The sequence below is a fragment of the Mytilus trossulus genome, chromosome 4 (genome assembly GCF_036588685.1).
Source record: "Mytilus trossulus isolate FHL-02 chromosome 4, PNRI_Mtr1.1.1.hap1, whole genome shotgun sequence".
NCBI lineage: Eukaryota > Metazoa > Mollusca > Bivalvia > Mytilida > Mytilidae > Mytilus > Mytilus trossulus.
Window position 1 is genome coordinate 70,795,915 of NC_086376.1, and position 15,697 is coordinate 70,811,611.

Genomic DNA, 15,697 nt, shown 5'->3' on the forward strand with positions numbered 1-15,697 from the left:
TATGCACAGTAAAACTCAGTTTAAAAGAAATCTGTCCATTTTCCTAATATTTTAATTGCAGATTTTTTATTTCCTATTCATGACCTTTTTTCTCACTAAATTCAATATTACTTTCTCATACTTGTAGACCCCTTCGTGTTTCCTCCTTGCACAAGTTACAACTAGGCCTATAGCTACCTACTCTCTACACCAGATACAATTTACATCAAATACATTTAATGTCTTCCGAATTTCACTGACTAAATGAGTATCAAGCTAAAGATATGAAGTAATTTCCACAAAATATTAAAAAAAATACTGTCATAATTTGTCCAACTATTTCATCTTATTACAAATGTATATAGAAACAAATGCTGAAGTGACTTCATTTGTATGACCATTTTGATTTTATTGTTTTTTAGAAAAAAAGAGTGCAAGTTAAATAAGAATGCCTACAGTCATAGCCTTAGATGTTTCCCTGTCTATGTGTCGGCCTGTACAGATACCAGATTGTACAGAAGAGTATCAGAGGAGGAACTTAGCAATTCATGGAATCAACACTTTATTGGACCATTTCTCATCAAGCTGTCGATTGGAATTTGTTTCCATGGTAACAATTTATATGTTATTGAAATCGTCTTGCATCCTGGTGATTTTGTGACTATGTGTGTGTAAAAATTGAAAGATTCAAATGAATTGAGTGTTTTGTGACTGTGTGAGTGTAAAAATTGAAAGTTTCAAATGAATTGAGTATTTATAAGTTCTTGCCTTTGTGAGAATATGATAATATGTCAAGCTCTTTAAGTTCATTTGATAAAAAAAAAATATGCTGAAATGGCGATAGTATAAACAGTATATTTTAGTTGTCAGAATGTTTCTATGTAATATAAATATTTTAACATTCCACTGGTAATTTTTCAAACATCTAGGATATTTTATTACTGTACATGAAAGCCTTGTATTTTCAAGAATGAAAGTCTGAAAAAAATTCTGCTGGATGCTAATAAATGAATCAAATTTTGGAGACATTTCCTAACTATTTTTTTCTTTTATTTGATGATTATATTCTAGCTCGTAAATTACAGTTTATAACTCTATTTGAACCAGCTAAATGGCAAGTGATTATTTTTTATACATGTATTTATGCACCAACATTATTTAATTAAATATAGCAATGCAATTGTGTGTTAAAGATGTAAAAAATAAATGCTCATGAAAGACAAGAGGTTGGAATCTGAAGTGAAACAATGTTTGACAGAAAGATAAAAGGAAGTCTTAGTGGAGAAAAGAAAGTCCACTTTTAATTATATAATGAAAAAAACATAACTTTATTGACATAGTTTCAATAATAACCTGTTTTTGTTGATGCAGGTTTTATTTTCATATCTGTGGGAGCAGCTTGTACCATTTACAAGAGACTTTGAATCTATAAAGACAGCTCTAAGTAAATCAGAGACCTACAACACAACATGTATAGAGGGCGCTATAACTGGTATACGACAGTTATTGTATGATGAATGGAACGCAAGTACAGCTAGCCAGGTATTTAGATTTAGGTTACAATACTATTTGAAGGAAAGGACTCAGCAAGTACTAATTGAAAATGTTAGTTTTAAAAAAAATTATAATTAATTTTGTATTCCCAAAGCTGCATACTGGGACCGCTTATATTAAAATTATGCATTATCTTTAAGGCCGCAACTATATATCAGAGAAAACAGATTTTAATTATTTTGCAGTTACTTGTATATCATGTTCATACTGAAAGCCTTTTAAGTGCATTGTAAATGATTGAAATGCTGTGTAATTGTAGGTAATCATTGTAACTGATGGTTCTATTGGTATTGGACAGAAATCACTGAAGAACTCCCTCCAAAACTGGGACCAGAGAGATCCAAAAGTACCAGAGGATCAGTTTCCACTTCCTTTTCCGTTTCCATGCAAACTTCACATTGCCATTGTGGGAAATCCCAATGATGCAGACATTAAAAGTTCAATGCCATATTTTGAAAAGTTGATAGAAATAAATGGACAAGGTGGTGAAATATTTACACCAGACAATGTTTTAAATCTTAAAAGTGTTCAGACAATGTTCGAAGAATTAGGTGAAAAATATTATTCGCCATATCATGGTGCTTTGCATTGTGGGAATTTCAAATGTCCAATTCAGCTATTTCCTGCTCCAGAACCATATGATAAGTAAGTTTTTGTTGGATTATTGATTAAATATAAATGTAAGGAGGTTTAGTATGCTTGTTAATGAGACATCTAGGCATAAGGAGCATAGAGCAAAGCTTGTAATATCTTCTTAAAAACAGATCTATTTGAGCAGACTGTTTCAGTAATATGTAACTTCCCAGGAATATAAGTAACAGACCACAGTATCAGCCATTTCTTTATATGTCCTCAAGTTAAAGAATAAAATGAAAATTTCTTTTCTATATCAAAACAACTTTGTTTAATATAAACCATGTATTAAGTCCATATATTATACTTTTTAGACATGGTGTTGTCAATTTATTTTTGAACTACAAGTTTGACTGTCCCTCTGGTCTCTTATAAATCTTTATATAACTATTTTTCAGGACAGATGAATTTGAGCATACTTCTGTAGATATATCAAAGACATTAGAAATTTTAGGATTTTTAGATATTGCTGATGTAGCCAGTCCACCTATGTTGTCCAGACATCTGGTTTTACCAATGTCCACTAAGAACATCAAAAAGATGGAAGGTATGTAATAAAAATTATTGTAAAATTAAGCTACCATATCAAAGTCTCAATGCTATAAACAATGCAGTGAAAGTCATAGAATGTTAGACATTTGGATTATAATTTAGCTGTCACGATTGTGTTAACTATTTGTATATAAGCTTTGCCATAAAGGGACCCCATTGGAATTAAGCCTCAGTTAACAATCTACACTTTCAATCTCTCAGCTATGTGTTATTTATATATCAATATATGGGTTCCTTGCAATGTCTACATGTTCATCAGAGAGGGTCCACCTGTCATCAACCTCATTTCATGGATCAGTAATCAAGGTTAAAGTTACATTCTCAAATCTACTGCAAGCAATAGGTCAAGTCTGTTTTGGTGTGTGAAATGTTTGTAAGGTGGACATGAAGAGACTTAAATGAATAGTCACTCAGTTGACAAAAGGCAACCAATTTTTGCCTGGGCAAATATATTTATCGTCCTGATAGCCCAGCTGGCAACTGTAAAATATTTTGTAGTGAATCCCATTCTTACCCCTCCCCCTGCAATAAAAACAAAAACTATTCACAAATAGAAACATGGTTGTCTTTAAATCAAATCAAGAAAATTAAAGAGAGAATTTTGGGAGACCAGGAAGATCACTTTAATATACAATTTAAACCCAGTCAGTCAACTAAGTTTTTGTTGTGAAGTAATTTTTTGGCATATAATCCTTCTTAAAACATGTGTTCTTATCTTGCTTTTCAAGCTTCTATGATTATAAAATTTTATTGTTTAGTGATTTCATCTTAACTTTTTACTTTGCATTGCTTCAGAGATGCATTCAGTTGTCAGTACGTCAATAAATAAAAGGACATAAGACAATTATGAAGTTTATAATAACTGAATGTGTTTTTAAAATTATAAAGAGGGACCAATAAATATGGAGATTGAATTCAGAATCATTAAATGTCATATAAAAAGAAGCACACGTTCAAAAAATCTATTTTTCACAAATTTTATACTGTATTTTATGCATCTAAAGTTTTTGATGACACTCGACCTTGGATAAATCAAATACCCTTTGACTTCGATATAAAAAGGTTTGACTGTGCATGTATTTTTTTGGTCTCTGTGTTTGTCTTTTACCTATGCTGTAATATGCTTAATGTTATCGTAGTGATGGTTTTCTGTCACGTTAAATCGTGCTGTAATATTTTCTTTGTTTTTATTGTGTTGTTGGGTTTCCGTCTCTTTTACCCATGATGTAATATTTTTTCTTTGTTTTACTGTGTTCTTGTGTTTCTGCCACATTAATCTATGCTGTAATAATTTCCTTTGTATTGTTGAATTTATGTCACAATAACCTATTTTGTAATATTTATATTTTCTTTGTTTTATATTGATATAAAAAATGAAGATGTGGTATGATTGCCAATGAGACAACTCTCCACAAGAGACCAAAATGACACAGAAATTAACAACTATAGGTCACCTTACAGCCTTCGACAATGAGCAAAGCCCATACTGTGTTGTATTTCTGCCACTTTAACCTATGCTGTAATATGTTTAAATGCATTGTTTTGTTTTTGTCTCATTTTATATGTTGTAATGGTTTTTTTTTGCTTTTTTAACAGTTGGGTTTATGTCTCATTTCATATATCAGTAAATATTAGCTTGGTACATTTTCTCTATCATTCTTGTTCATTTCCCACCAATCTAGTAACCGATTTTCACTGAAAAATAATCTTGAAAAGGCAATGGCAAATTTAATCTTTTACTTGAAATGATACTGTGGATTTATTATTATTAGTGAGAAACCAATGATTTTTTAGGGGGAAAGGTTAACCATGAATCTAAATGTTCAACACTGTAATGTCCATTAAGCTTAAATGTAGACTTTGCTAAAAATACAAAATTAAATATCCACAAGTTCACAATTGAAACCACTGGAAAAAAGGAATCCCTCAATGTAAAGTTTATGTGAATAAGTCATGTTAGAGATAATGTGCCTAATCAATATGACTATATGATGTTGAGGTCATAGAGGTCAAGATTTAAATTTCGACACAAGTTTCTGTATGGAAATATATAATTTTATACAACCACAAAAAATTTTGGGTTTGTATACATGTATTAGTATCATGTTGTTGTCAGCTTCTTTGTCTTCCAGATTTCTGAACAATAACTTTTATGTAAGTGTATGGATATCTTATCTATGAAAAGTTTGTGAGGCAATTTTTTTTCCACAAGATTGAAGAAATTTTCCAAACACATTTATTGTGGTCACAACTTAATTTATCTTTTTATAAAGTCTGAAAACATATTTACTAAGTATTGCACAGTGTATTGCACAAAAGCAAGAAATCTCAATTGAATACAAATCCAAATCATATAACCAATTTCAAGTTCATGACTAAATTTTTTTTTTAGAACCTCTAATATTTAATTAGAATCAAATTTCAGACTTGAATCAAACTAGAATATTGTGCCCATTCTAGCCCCAACTGATCAGGGTTAACCCTCTGCGATTGTATACAGCTGCACTTGGTGAAGCAGTTCATTAATATATAAATGTGTGTTATACTTTTAACATCCTGATATTGTCACTCTATATATCTTGGCATCCTCAGTACTATCTCCTGGTGTACTACATCCTATATAGAGTTGTCCTGTTGGAGAGAATGCAAGAGAAAGTGGTAACATTATGTTAATGTCACTTGTTTTATAATATGTCATCAGCAGACCAGCATTGTTCAGGATATGAAGTGTATGAGTACCTGTATCGGCTACAATAACATTGTCTCTAGGTGTTGTCACTATGCCTTCTGGTTTGAATTGTATGTCCTTGTTGATATCTGTATCTCCTGTATAGATATTGATGACATCACCACCCCATCCTAACACTACTACTCTATGCCTGTCATCACTTTCTCTATCCACTACATGAATATTTCTATTACTTGTACTAGTTAATCTGAAGGAAGAGGTAAATAAAGGTTGTTTATATTGATCATGTTCATACACTCTCGCATGGTCTCCATTCTGATCCATTAATATTACAACTCGTCTTCCTGGTTCAGGGTAGTCACTATTAATACATCCTACTAGCACTTTATTGTCACTGGTGATATGGACTGCTCCAGGAAGGAATGGTGACACATTATATACTGAGTCTGTAAGTGTACCTGTATTACAACTGATTTCTTGGAGTCTTGATCCCTCAGTGCACAGAAGTAGATTATTTGATTGAGTAACAGCCATATCATAGACCCGGATATTATAACTGGATAGTACCTTTAGATGGGTTCCATCAGATTTCACTTTTTGAGCTAAACATAAAGGACCAGAACTTATCCACAAAGACTGATCAATAGAGGAGCACACACATTCTACAACCTCAAGTTCAGTTTGATATTGTTTATTTATTTCCAGATTAACATGTGGTTCATTAGATAGATTTTCATCGTATTCCAGTACTCCAATGTTAGACTGAGTGATCTCCCCTGGAATGAAGTTTGGTAAAGTCTCATAACTAGATCTTGTATTTGGCATATCGATGTCAATAGATTTTTCCACTTTGTTGATATCTGAAAAGAACTTTGAAGCATGGGATATTTTAATGAATTCCTGGACTTCATTGTCCTTATCTTCAGCGTGATTTAGTAAATCTGAGATAGCATTTAAATCAGATTTAATTGTGTAAGAAACTGTTTCAAGATTCTGATCTAATTCAACTCGTAACTTTTTAAAGTACCTTTCAACTGCCACTTTGACAGATTGTTCATGCTTTTGAATAGCTTGATTTACCTGGTTGTATTTATAATTTTCTGAAGATAAAAGTTGGTTAAGCTGTTTTTTATAAGATGCAATTTCTCTCCTTTTCCTTTGAATTTTCCTTTGTCTTTTTTTCAACTTGTCTATTTTTATATTATATCCTTCCTGCATTTCTGTTAAATCATGTTTCTTGTGAGCTTTTGACACACAGGTTGGACAAATAGGACTGTCACATTTCTTACAATAAAGACAATTATATTGTCCAGCATGATCCTGACAGGGAATGTTCGCAAAATCTAGTTCTTCTTTATATAGTCCAATATCTTTTAAATCAATTATTCTGTGATCCTTTGCAGTTTTTACTCTTAAATGTACCTTCTCCTTACAATGATTACACAATAAAAGGTCACAGTCTAAACACTTCCATTTAATGGGTCTATCAGTTTCACATAATCCACAATTTACAGGAATTTGTCCTTTTCTAAATAATTGTGAAAAAGCCATTTTTAAGAACGACACAGGTATTCTACTTCCTTGTTTGTGATCAGATTACCTGCTTGTCGATGACCTTATCCAAGGTCAAAACTGTATACACTGTTTTTATTTGATAGATTCTAAAGTTTAAATACACCTAATTAAATATTTTAGTGACTATTTTGTAAACATTTATTTATTAGTTATAAGTGCATATGCCTTTCTAATAGATAGCATGACCTTAAATCGGTTACAAAATACCAAACCTTGTTAAATGCATTTTAAAAAATAAATATATCCATACATACAAAGGCATTTAAAATGTTATATCATAGTAGTTTATATGAAGTATTGATTTGGAAGGAATACAAATGAAATTTTACAAAAGAATGATAATTATTTTACCATGAATAATGCCTTGGCTTTTGATATAAAAAATAGCACGATAGGATAGTATTCACTTGTATTGTGTCTTATTCTCAGAGGTTTCTGTGTTTTGATTAATTGATTGATTGTTGCTAAATGTCCAGTGGCTAATATTTCTTGCATAATCAGGACAATTTGTGTTTTGAAGAATTTCACGTGCATTTTCCAGAAAATGGAAATATATTCTTACATCACAGTTAGAGTCAATCTTTCAATGGGCATAAGCATAACAACATCAATAATTTTCATTACAATACCATCAATTAGAAAAAAAAGGTTTAATGAGAACTATTTAAGTTCTTTAAAATATTATGTAGATAAAGAATCTATAATAACTTTTTTTTTATAAATATCTAATGCATTTTAAAGCAAGCAGGGTGAATAAAGATAGCAAACACCATACAAAAGCCCTCAAAAGAGGGGAGAAATAAGAGATATCCATATATGTATAGAACTCAATAAGTTGGATCAAATAAACAATAATAAGTAACCAAAAAGAAAGTAAAAGTTAAGCATGTAATATATGAACGCCTTTGATGGTAAACTTAAACTTGATAACAAATAGCAAATACAATGTACACTTTATTTATAGTATATGTATGTTAATAGTATACTAATAAAGCATGAAAAAAATATGTACTGTCCCCTAAGCACCTATGAAAGATCATGAAAACTATGTGTAATTTTAAACCGTCCTAAACGGAAGTTAGTCTACTACTTAAAAGTCCAACCGATGACGGTAATAATATCTGGATGCCTTTATTATCATTTTTCTCTCAAAATAATCAAATAGAATAATCATAAGTGAGGATGACAAATGAGGCTTTGCATGGTATCTATAGGACACAAAGGCATGATGATTAGTTTATTGTGGAAGGATGAGAAGCCACACACAAAATGAGGTCTTCTCATTTGATAGTATAGAGACCTTAATTCAGAAATTTAATTGCATGCATTTATTATTGTGATTTTGTCATGTTAGACTAAAACGAGATTTTTATTTTTGTGATATTGTGAAAAATCCTGTTTAATTCATATCAATAAATTCAAAATGCAAGTTTACAATAAGCCCAATAGAGATGATTTAGGTATAAAAACATGATTATTATTTATATAAATGAAAAAGTAAAAATAAGAAATAACCATACCCATTTTCTGATTTTACTTTTAGAATCAAAACAAGAGAATGGAGAAGTAAAAAAAGAAAATGAGACTGAGGAAGAACCTGCATCCACTGAGGATGGTAAAGTTCCATCATTTACTGTGCTGTTACATGGTAGTTTGAAAGTAGAAGGAATGGTGGCCTTGACACAAGTTGGGTAGGTAACCAAAATCTCAATATATTTACTTTTAGTATGACTACAGTTGATATCAAAATCATTTGTGAAAGTTGACCAACAGTATGCTTAACAGGAGAAAAATGGCAGAAAATAATAGTATCTTATTTTAAATGCTTGAATCAAGAAAATAGGAATCCATGAATAAAAACACTGACAGTTAACGTTTTAGAAATACCAAATGAAATTAGAAAGTCAATGTATTAACATTGGAAAAGAGAGGAGACTAAATTATGCAGAAAAACAACTTAATTGTAGAGTTCTTTGGAACATGAATTTTTCAGTGGTATTATATGTATAGTTTTCAATTATCTGTTTTTCTTTATACAAGTATATAAATTGGATATTTTACATGTACCATCTTAACATATTACAGGGAAAACTGGTTTGGTATATTGTACTCCTGGGCTGACAGCAAGAAGAAAAGTAACCTTATGCTTTCATTGTTTACCCCAGGTAATTATTGTCAAGTCTGAACTTTGGTAGTCACATTTTCATCCCATGGAAATCAAATGAAGTTGGGATATAAAAAAATGTGGTGTAATTGCCAATGAGACAACTCTTCATCAAAGACCAAATGACACAGAAATTTACAACTATTGGTCACCGAACAGCTTTCAACAATGAGCAAAGCCCAAACTGCACAGTCAGCTACACCTTTTGTGCTACATATGCTAAATATGTGCTGTCTAGTCCATATAAAATTAGGATTGTTTGTATTGGTTCTTCCAATCATCAACCTCCTACAATTACAAAAAAATTGGTCATGAAGTTTGATGCATCAACATCTGTAAGTAAGGAAGTAATTTGCTCAAGTAATAGCTACTATTGGCATTGAAATTTAAACTTTATAAGATTAAAGACTTAACCTTGTATCAACTCTATATCTTGACGGGTGGTGAAAAGTCTGGCTTGACAAGTTGTAAATTTTATACTCTCTGAAATGCATTCCCTAACACCAGTAATTTGACAGACAGTAACATTTGACATAACTCAAAAGTTTGGTACAAGGCACACCAAAAAATACATAAAACTGATATAGTTCTGACTCATTCAGTCTACCAGTCATTCTAGTATATTCAGTCAGGTTATAAGAGATTGTTTGAATCAGAGCTTGTTTTGGCAATTTAATTGTGAGTAACAGATTTTAAGTTCATACTGGAATCAATTGATTTTAGATGCTTTCAAATGTAAGGTAAAGTCTTACTTTACTTTCTTGGTCTTGTTTTCATTGAAGTGTGATAATTTTTATCTTTGATTACTTGAAAATACAAACTGATTTGTATTTGTATTTGATTAGGCGATGAACCTGTTAATTGGATAGGTAGTTTAGATAACTTAGCCCCGATATCAGCTTTCACAGAGCCACCCTATGGTGAAGATGACAACAAGACACCATTTCCTGTCCGACCTAACGACAAAAGAAGTTATGCTCAGAGTTGTGTGGTATGGATCAAACAGTCAGGTTTACAGGTAAGGTGTATGTAGATGGTATGGATAATATATCAGATTTTTTTTACACAGTTGCTATAATTTATCATCCAGGTTATTTTTTTTCAGCCAGTAAAATTATACAAGAAAACCAGAACATAAGTGACACATTTACTAGACATTATAACAACTGAACAACTACTCCAGTAGGGGTTTATAGTCTGTTTAATTTCAGGTATATGTGTATTTATTTTCTGCCAAAATGACAGGGTTTCAAATGACAAGTGTTTTCTTCTGGTATGAAGCAGGTCTGGTAACCAGTTTACTTTGTTGGTTAACCTGTAATTCAGTCTGTCTGAAAGACCTTTGAAAAAAAAAACTTCAGTCAAAGTTTTCTTGACTATAATGGAAGGGAATTATTTCATATTTGGTCTGCATCTTGATTATGTTAATAGTTGTTGCATTTAAGCCATTTAAAAATATGCAGCGCAGCCATCTTCTGTTTGCCAATATTTTGGAAATTTTACAACAGTTACTTACAGCTCTTTAATAGAATTACATCAATAAAAATACTTTATTGAAATCCAATTGAACATAGTTTTTGAAATTATCTTCTTTATCAATTATGTTATTTCCTCTTTCATCATTCATCCCAGTTCAATCAAGGTATTGTTTGGTCTCAGCTTATAAACTGCAAAAATGTTGCATGTAAATGGCACTTGAATAAGAGAGAAAATTATAGCGAACCCTATTGAACCTTTCTATAGAGTCACCTGCAAGTTACCTGTCCATTTAAACTTTTGTAAGTTCTATTGTCCCATCTAACAAATACAACAGGTATTGTTCTCTGTATAGTTTATTCACCAGGACCTTTAAATTTCTTCTAAGAGAAATATATCACTCATTGATTAATTTACCTGAGTAAAAAATTTATCTGCTAAATTAGATGGAAATAACATGTGTACTATTTATAAAAAACTGTATATGAGTTTGAATGTATTATATTTTCAATCTGTTGAATGTAAACACTGATTTAAACATTAATAAAAGTTGATTCCTAAAAAAATTTAACATAATTCCTATTTCCAAAAACAAATTGATAAAAAAAAAACTAAAAATGTTGATGTTTACATATTAAGGCCTTCTTAAAAGTATTCTATAACTAAACAAAAACTAAAAAAATGCAAATTTTCATACGAACAATACTTTTTATTTTAAAAACAAACTGTTGATGATTAAGTTATTATTTATTTTGAACATATTGAAAAAAATATTATAAATGTTTAATAAACACGAAATCACAGGCATTTTTTTTTATGTGAAACATGTAATTTCTATCAATTTAGCAGATAAATTTTCTACTGAGGTAGATTAATCAATGAGTGATATATTTCTCTTAGAAGAAATTTAAAGGTCTGAGTGAATAAACTATACAGAGAACAATACCTGTTGTATTTGTTAGATGGGACAATAGAACTGCCAAAAGTTTAAATGGACAGGTAACTTGCAGGTGAATCTATAGAAAGGTTCAATAGGGTTCGCTATAATACGTCTAGAACATGTATATACATATGTTTCATTACATAGCAACTATTTCTGCCCATTATCTGTTAAATATCATAAAATGGGTGTATGAGGCTTCTACTGATTTAGAAGGAACATTTTACAAATTAAGTTAGATATTTATGCTATCAATCCACACATTTATTTTGTAGACTGATTTACAGAAAGTATTACGACATGCTAGAAAATTACCAGACAAACAGCAACAATTTTACAAGGTATTTACTTTTATTTACCATGTTTAACTAGTTTATGGAAAGTTGATACAGTTTAAGGGTAGATGACTGTTAACAAATTTTTCTACCTTATCTAAAAAAAGAAAGTTAGATAAAGTAGAAGATTTCTTTCTTTATCAAAAATAAGTTTGCCAAAACTGTGACCAACAGACTGTAAGTTGACAAATTTGTTTTCAATAGAATCCTGATTTTATTAGCAAACTTGCATAGTGACCTGTATTATAGTTTGTGAGTTCTTACCTCATTCTACAACATATAGCATATTAATCTATTGCAATAAAAAATCATAATATCTAAAAAAATTAGTAGATTTAGCTAACAAAGTTCTTATATTTGTATAAAGTAACATTCGTTTCTAGTGGAAATTTGTTTTGACGTTGAATAAGCTACAATTAAAAATTGCTCGCGGGTCCCTCTCTGTCATTACCATTAGATAACACTGGTTCAATTCCCAAACAATTTATCATCAAGAGAAGATAAGTAATACGTTTTTTGTCAATAGTCTGTTTCAGAAATGATGAACGGTTCTTTATATTGGTATGTAATCATTTTAAATGTTTCAAATTTATGAAATTATATTCTTACATCAATGTTTTTGATACACCAATAACAAAAACTGAAATATATTGAATGATACATTTTGTAATTATTCAAAATTATATCAGAAACTAAACTTAATTATAAAATAATAAACCTGTTAAGGGGAGAGAATACCAGCAAAACTTTTTCGAATTGGCACATAATACAACGGAATGTCACTCTTGCATACAAATGGCACATCAATATAATTAATTAACTGTGCAATGGTCCACCACCTTCAATGATGATTCTAAATTATAAATATAACCAAAAATTGTTAATCTATAGATAGTGAAGACTAATGAAAGCTAACCCACTGTAAAATTATTTCTTTGCAATTTTTTAAAACTTCCTCAGAAAAATGTATGAGCCACTTGACTTTCATAGCTCAAAATTAACATTTTTACACAATATTTGAATAAATAAGTTAAAGATTATTCGCTTTTCAAAGTGTAAGACGCAATAAAAATGGTATGCTTGCACCATCTTCCGAAATACAAATTTAATTAAGTCGTGAACATTTCGACATTTCTTCGTATATTTATATAAAAACCGGTTTTAACCAAATCACAAGTACGTGTTAAGATCCGACTAAATACCTATTTCCCGATATGGTCAGGTAAAGTTGCTACAACATATCTTATAAAATATAAAAATGTTAATATAATGTAAGACTGTAAAAGTATAATGCAAATATTAGTTTAAGGTATAGGTAAATATAAAATAAAACAGTGTTGTATTTTGTATTTAATGTTAAACAATGGCAACATGAATTTTGGGCAGTTTCGTAGTGTTCTTATGATAACTCAATTTCCAAATTTATTTGCATAAGATTGATTTCTATCCAACGCAGCACATTGGTTGTAATGAGATAGATTAGTGTAAAGTTAATAGCTACACATAATGAAGGGATAGTTATTTCCATGGATTTTGTTAATTTTGTGAGAAAGGATTTTTCTTTGGTATTTTAGAGTTTAATAAAATACAATTTTCAAATACCTTGACTAAGGCCGTGTTCACATTGACCTAAATTTGGTGTTGTGTTAGTGTAACTCACACGTAAACTAAACACAATTGCGTTCCCATTGATAAAACTCAATGTTTACATGTAGTTTAATTGATGTTTTATCTACACACAGTCGATAGTCAATGTAGGCCTTGTGTAGGTTAAGTGTACACACAACTAGGCATTTAGGACATTAGTTGCACCGAAGATATATATTTAAGGAGGAAACTATTTTTGAGTAAAATTGATATTTTTGATAATTACTAGTATAGTTCTTTACAGAAATTGTTGTCTAAATCTTACAGTTTTTTTTTATTAAAAAAAAATTAACGTACTTTATTATCAACCCCTGATCAAGACTCAAAGCAGCATCTTTGCCGAACCCATAAGGCAGCAACCAATTGTTTTTTGTTTTTTTTTTGGGGGGGGGGCTATTTTAGTTGAGTATAAAACATAAAGTCAAGGGGGTGGGGTGGTGAGCTATGGATTTTGTTTTGGAAACAAAAAATGTTTCCAGCTTTTGGCCATAAAAAAAATTGTTTGTTTCACCCTCAGCTGCCACTATATATAATGCTAAAATTGATTTCGACTTGTCACCAAAGTTTGTCACAAAAATCAATAGCTCACGCCCCCTACCTCTGCCCCCCCTTTCCCCTCCACAAAAAATGAAGAAAATAGTTGCTGCCTAATTCATTTGGAAAGGTCTTCCCGAATCAGCTTGACGTACACAAAAATATTCGCCAATGGTCTACTCAAACAACGATTCACGCATAAATGCATGACTAAAAAAAGTGTGAGGTAAATGATATGTTTGTCTAGTATCTCAGATCCATTTAATAACACTTAAAATAAATAAAAAAACGTTACCCTATTCCTTTACCAAATACTTCTTGGAGAAGAAATACCATTTGAAACGAACAGAAAAGATAAAAATGTAGTGATCCCTAATATCTCAATCCTTTTTTCGGCTGTAAGCACCCTACTGCAGCTAACGTTTTCTAATGCGTAATCGAGACATCTCTAGTATATTCAAACTACTGTAAATTATAAAATGGCTTTCATAAAGTAGCAACCACTTAACTTAAAAAAAGGGGGAGGGTTATTTTTTTATGTGAGTCAGATTTTTTTGGCGCGTACATTTTTATTCCTTTTTTTCGATGCTGGTGATCAAATACTTTTTTTTTTAGTATTTAACACTATAATGTATGGGGAAACTCTTGATTCAGAATATTTTTTTTATCATCTGTATGACCTTTTTTTTTTTTTTTATCAAATTGGGGATTGGAATATTTCCATTCCTAACCCGACCCCCTTTTGAAGTCAAATGGTTGTTCCCTTACCGCTAGAAAAATTGTCAAAAAATTTTGAATTCAGTTCTACGTAATGAACATTTAAATGACATATAGTTTACAAGTGGGAACAAATCTTATGTACAGGTAGCTAAACAAGGTGTACAGATGTGAACAAATGTAATGTGAAACCAGTGTACACTACACTAAACTAATTGTAAACATGTTTACTCTACACGGCGTTTGGTGTGAACACGGCCTTATTAGCTGACACAATCATATATTTTAGTCTCAATGCTCCACACACACACATGAGTAAATACACCAAATAACTTCTATTCCATTATACTAGATTCTCTTACATCTTTCAGTATCTAATACTTATCTCCCTTATTTTACAGGAACTTAACAGATTAAGACGAGCAGCTCTGTCATTTGGTTTCCATGACCTCCTTGATGCCATGGGAACCATGTTAGATAGGGAGTGTCAAATGTTGCCAGGCTCTGCCCATCCTGATGCCTCAATGCAGCTAGCACATGCAGCTAATGCGTTAAGAAGTGACAAGGCAACAGACTTTACACAATCTATAATGCCTCTACGTACAAACTTTAGTCAGGATGATGGATAGATTATCAATAAATACTTTTTTGTAAAAAGACTTGTATTTCACTCACATATATTGATTTGAGCCTTGTTGAAGTCTTTAGAACACGGAACACATGTCTGGGGCATAAAAGTGTAATCCTGCTATATATGAGGAGTTTATTTAAAGCCATTGGGTCAATGCCATGCTGGTGAAGTTTTTTTCCTTGTGGATATCACCAGTCCAAAAGTCATGGTGACATGTATTATCATTGTTATGGTTATGATCATAAAATAACTATAAACAAAAACTTAAATT

The 15,697-nt window shown here is 31.0% G+C and overlaps 1 protein-coding gene across 1 annotated transcript; it reads left to right on the forward strand.

Annotated features, from left to right (window-relative positions):
* The first annotated feature begins 398 nt into the window (after nucleotides 1-398).
* On the forward strand, nucleotides 399-15,448 carry LOC134715863 (integrator complex subunit 14-like). Its single transcript, XM_063578385.1, has 9 exons — nucleotides 399-589; nucleotides 1,351-1,521; nucleotides 1,793-2,178; nucleotides 2,565-2,713; nucleotides 8,526-8,673; nucleotides 9,068-9,147; nucleotides 9,992-10,164; nucleotides 11,838-11,903; nucleotides 15,197-15,448. Exons 1-9 carry the CDS (start codon nucleotides 428-430, stop codon nucleotides 15,422-15,424), a joined length of 1,563 nt encoding a protein of 520 aa, XP_063434455.1. The 5' UTR covers nucleotides 399-427; the 3' UTR covers nucleotides 15,425-15,448.
* Nucleotides 15,449-15,697: the final 249 nt, after the last annotated feature.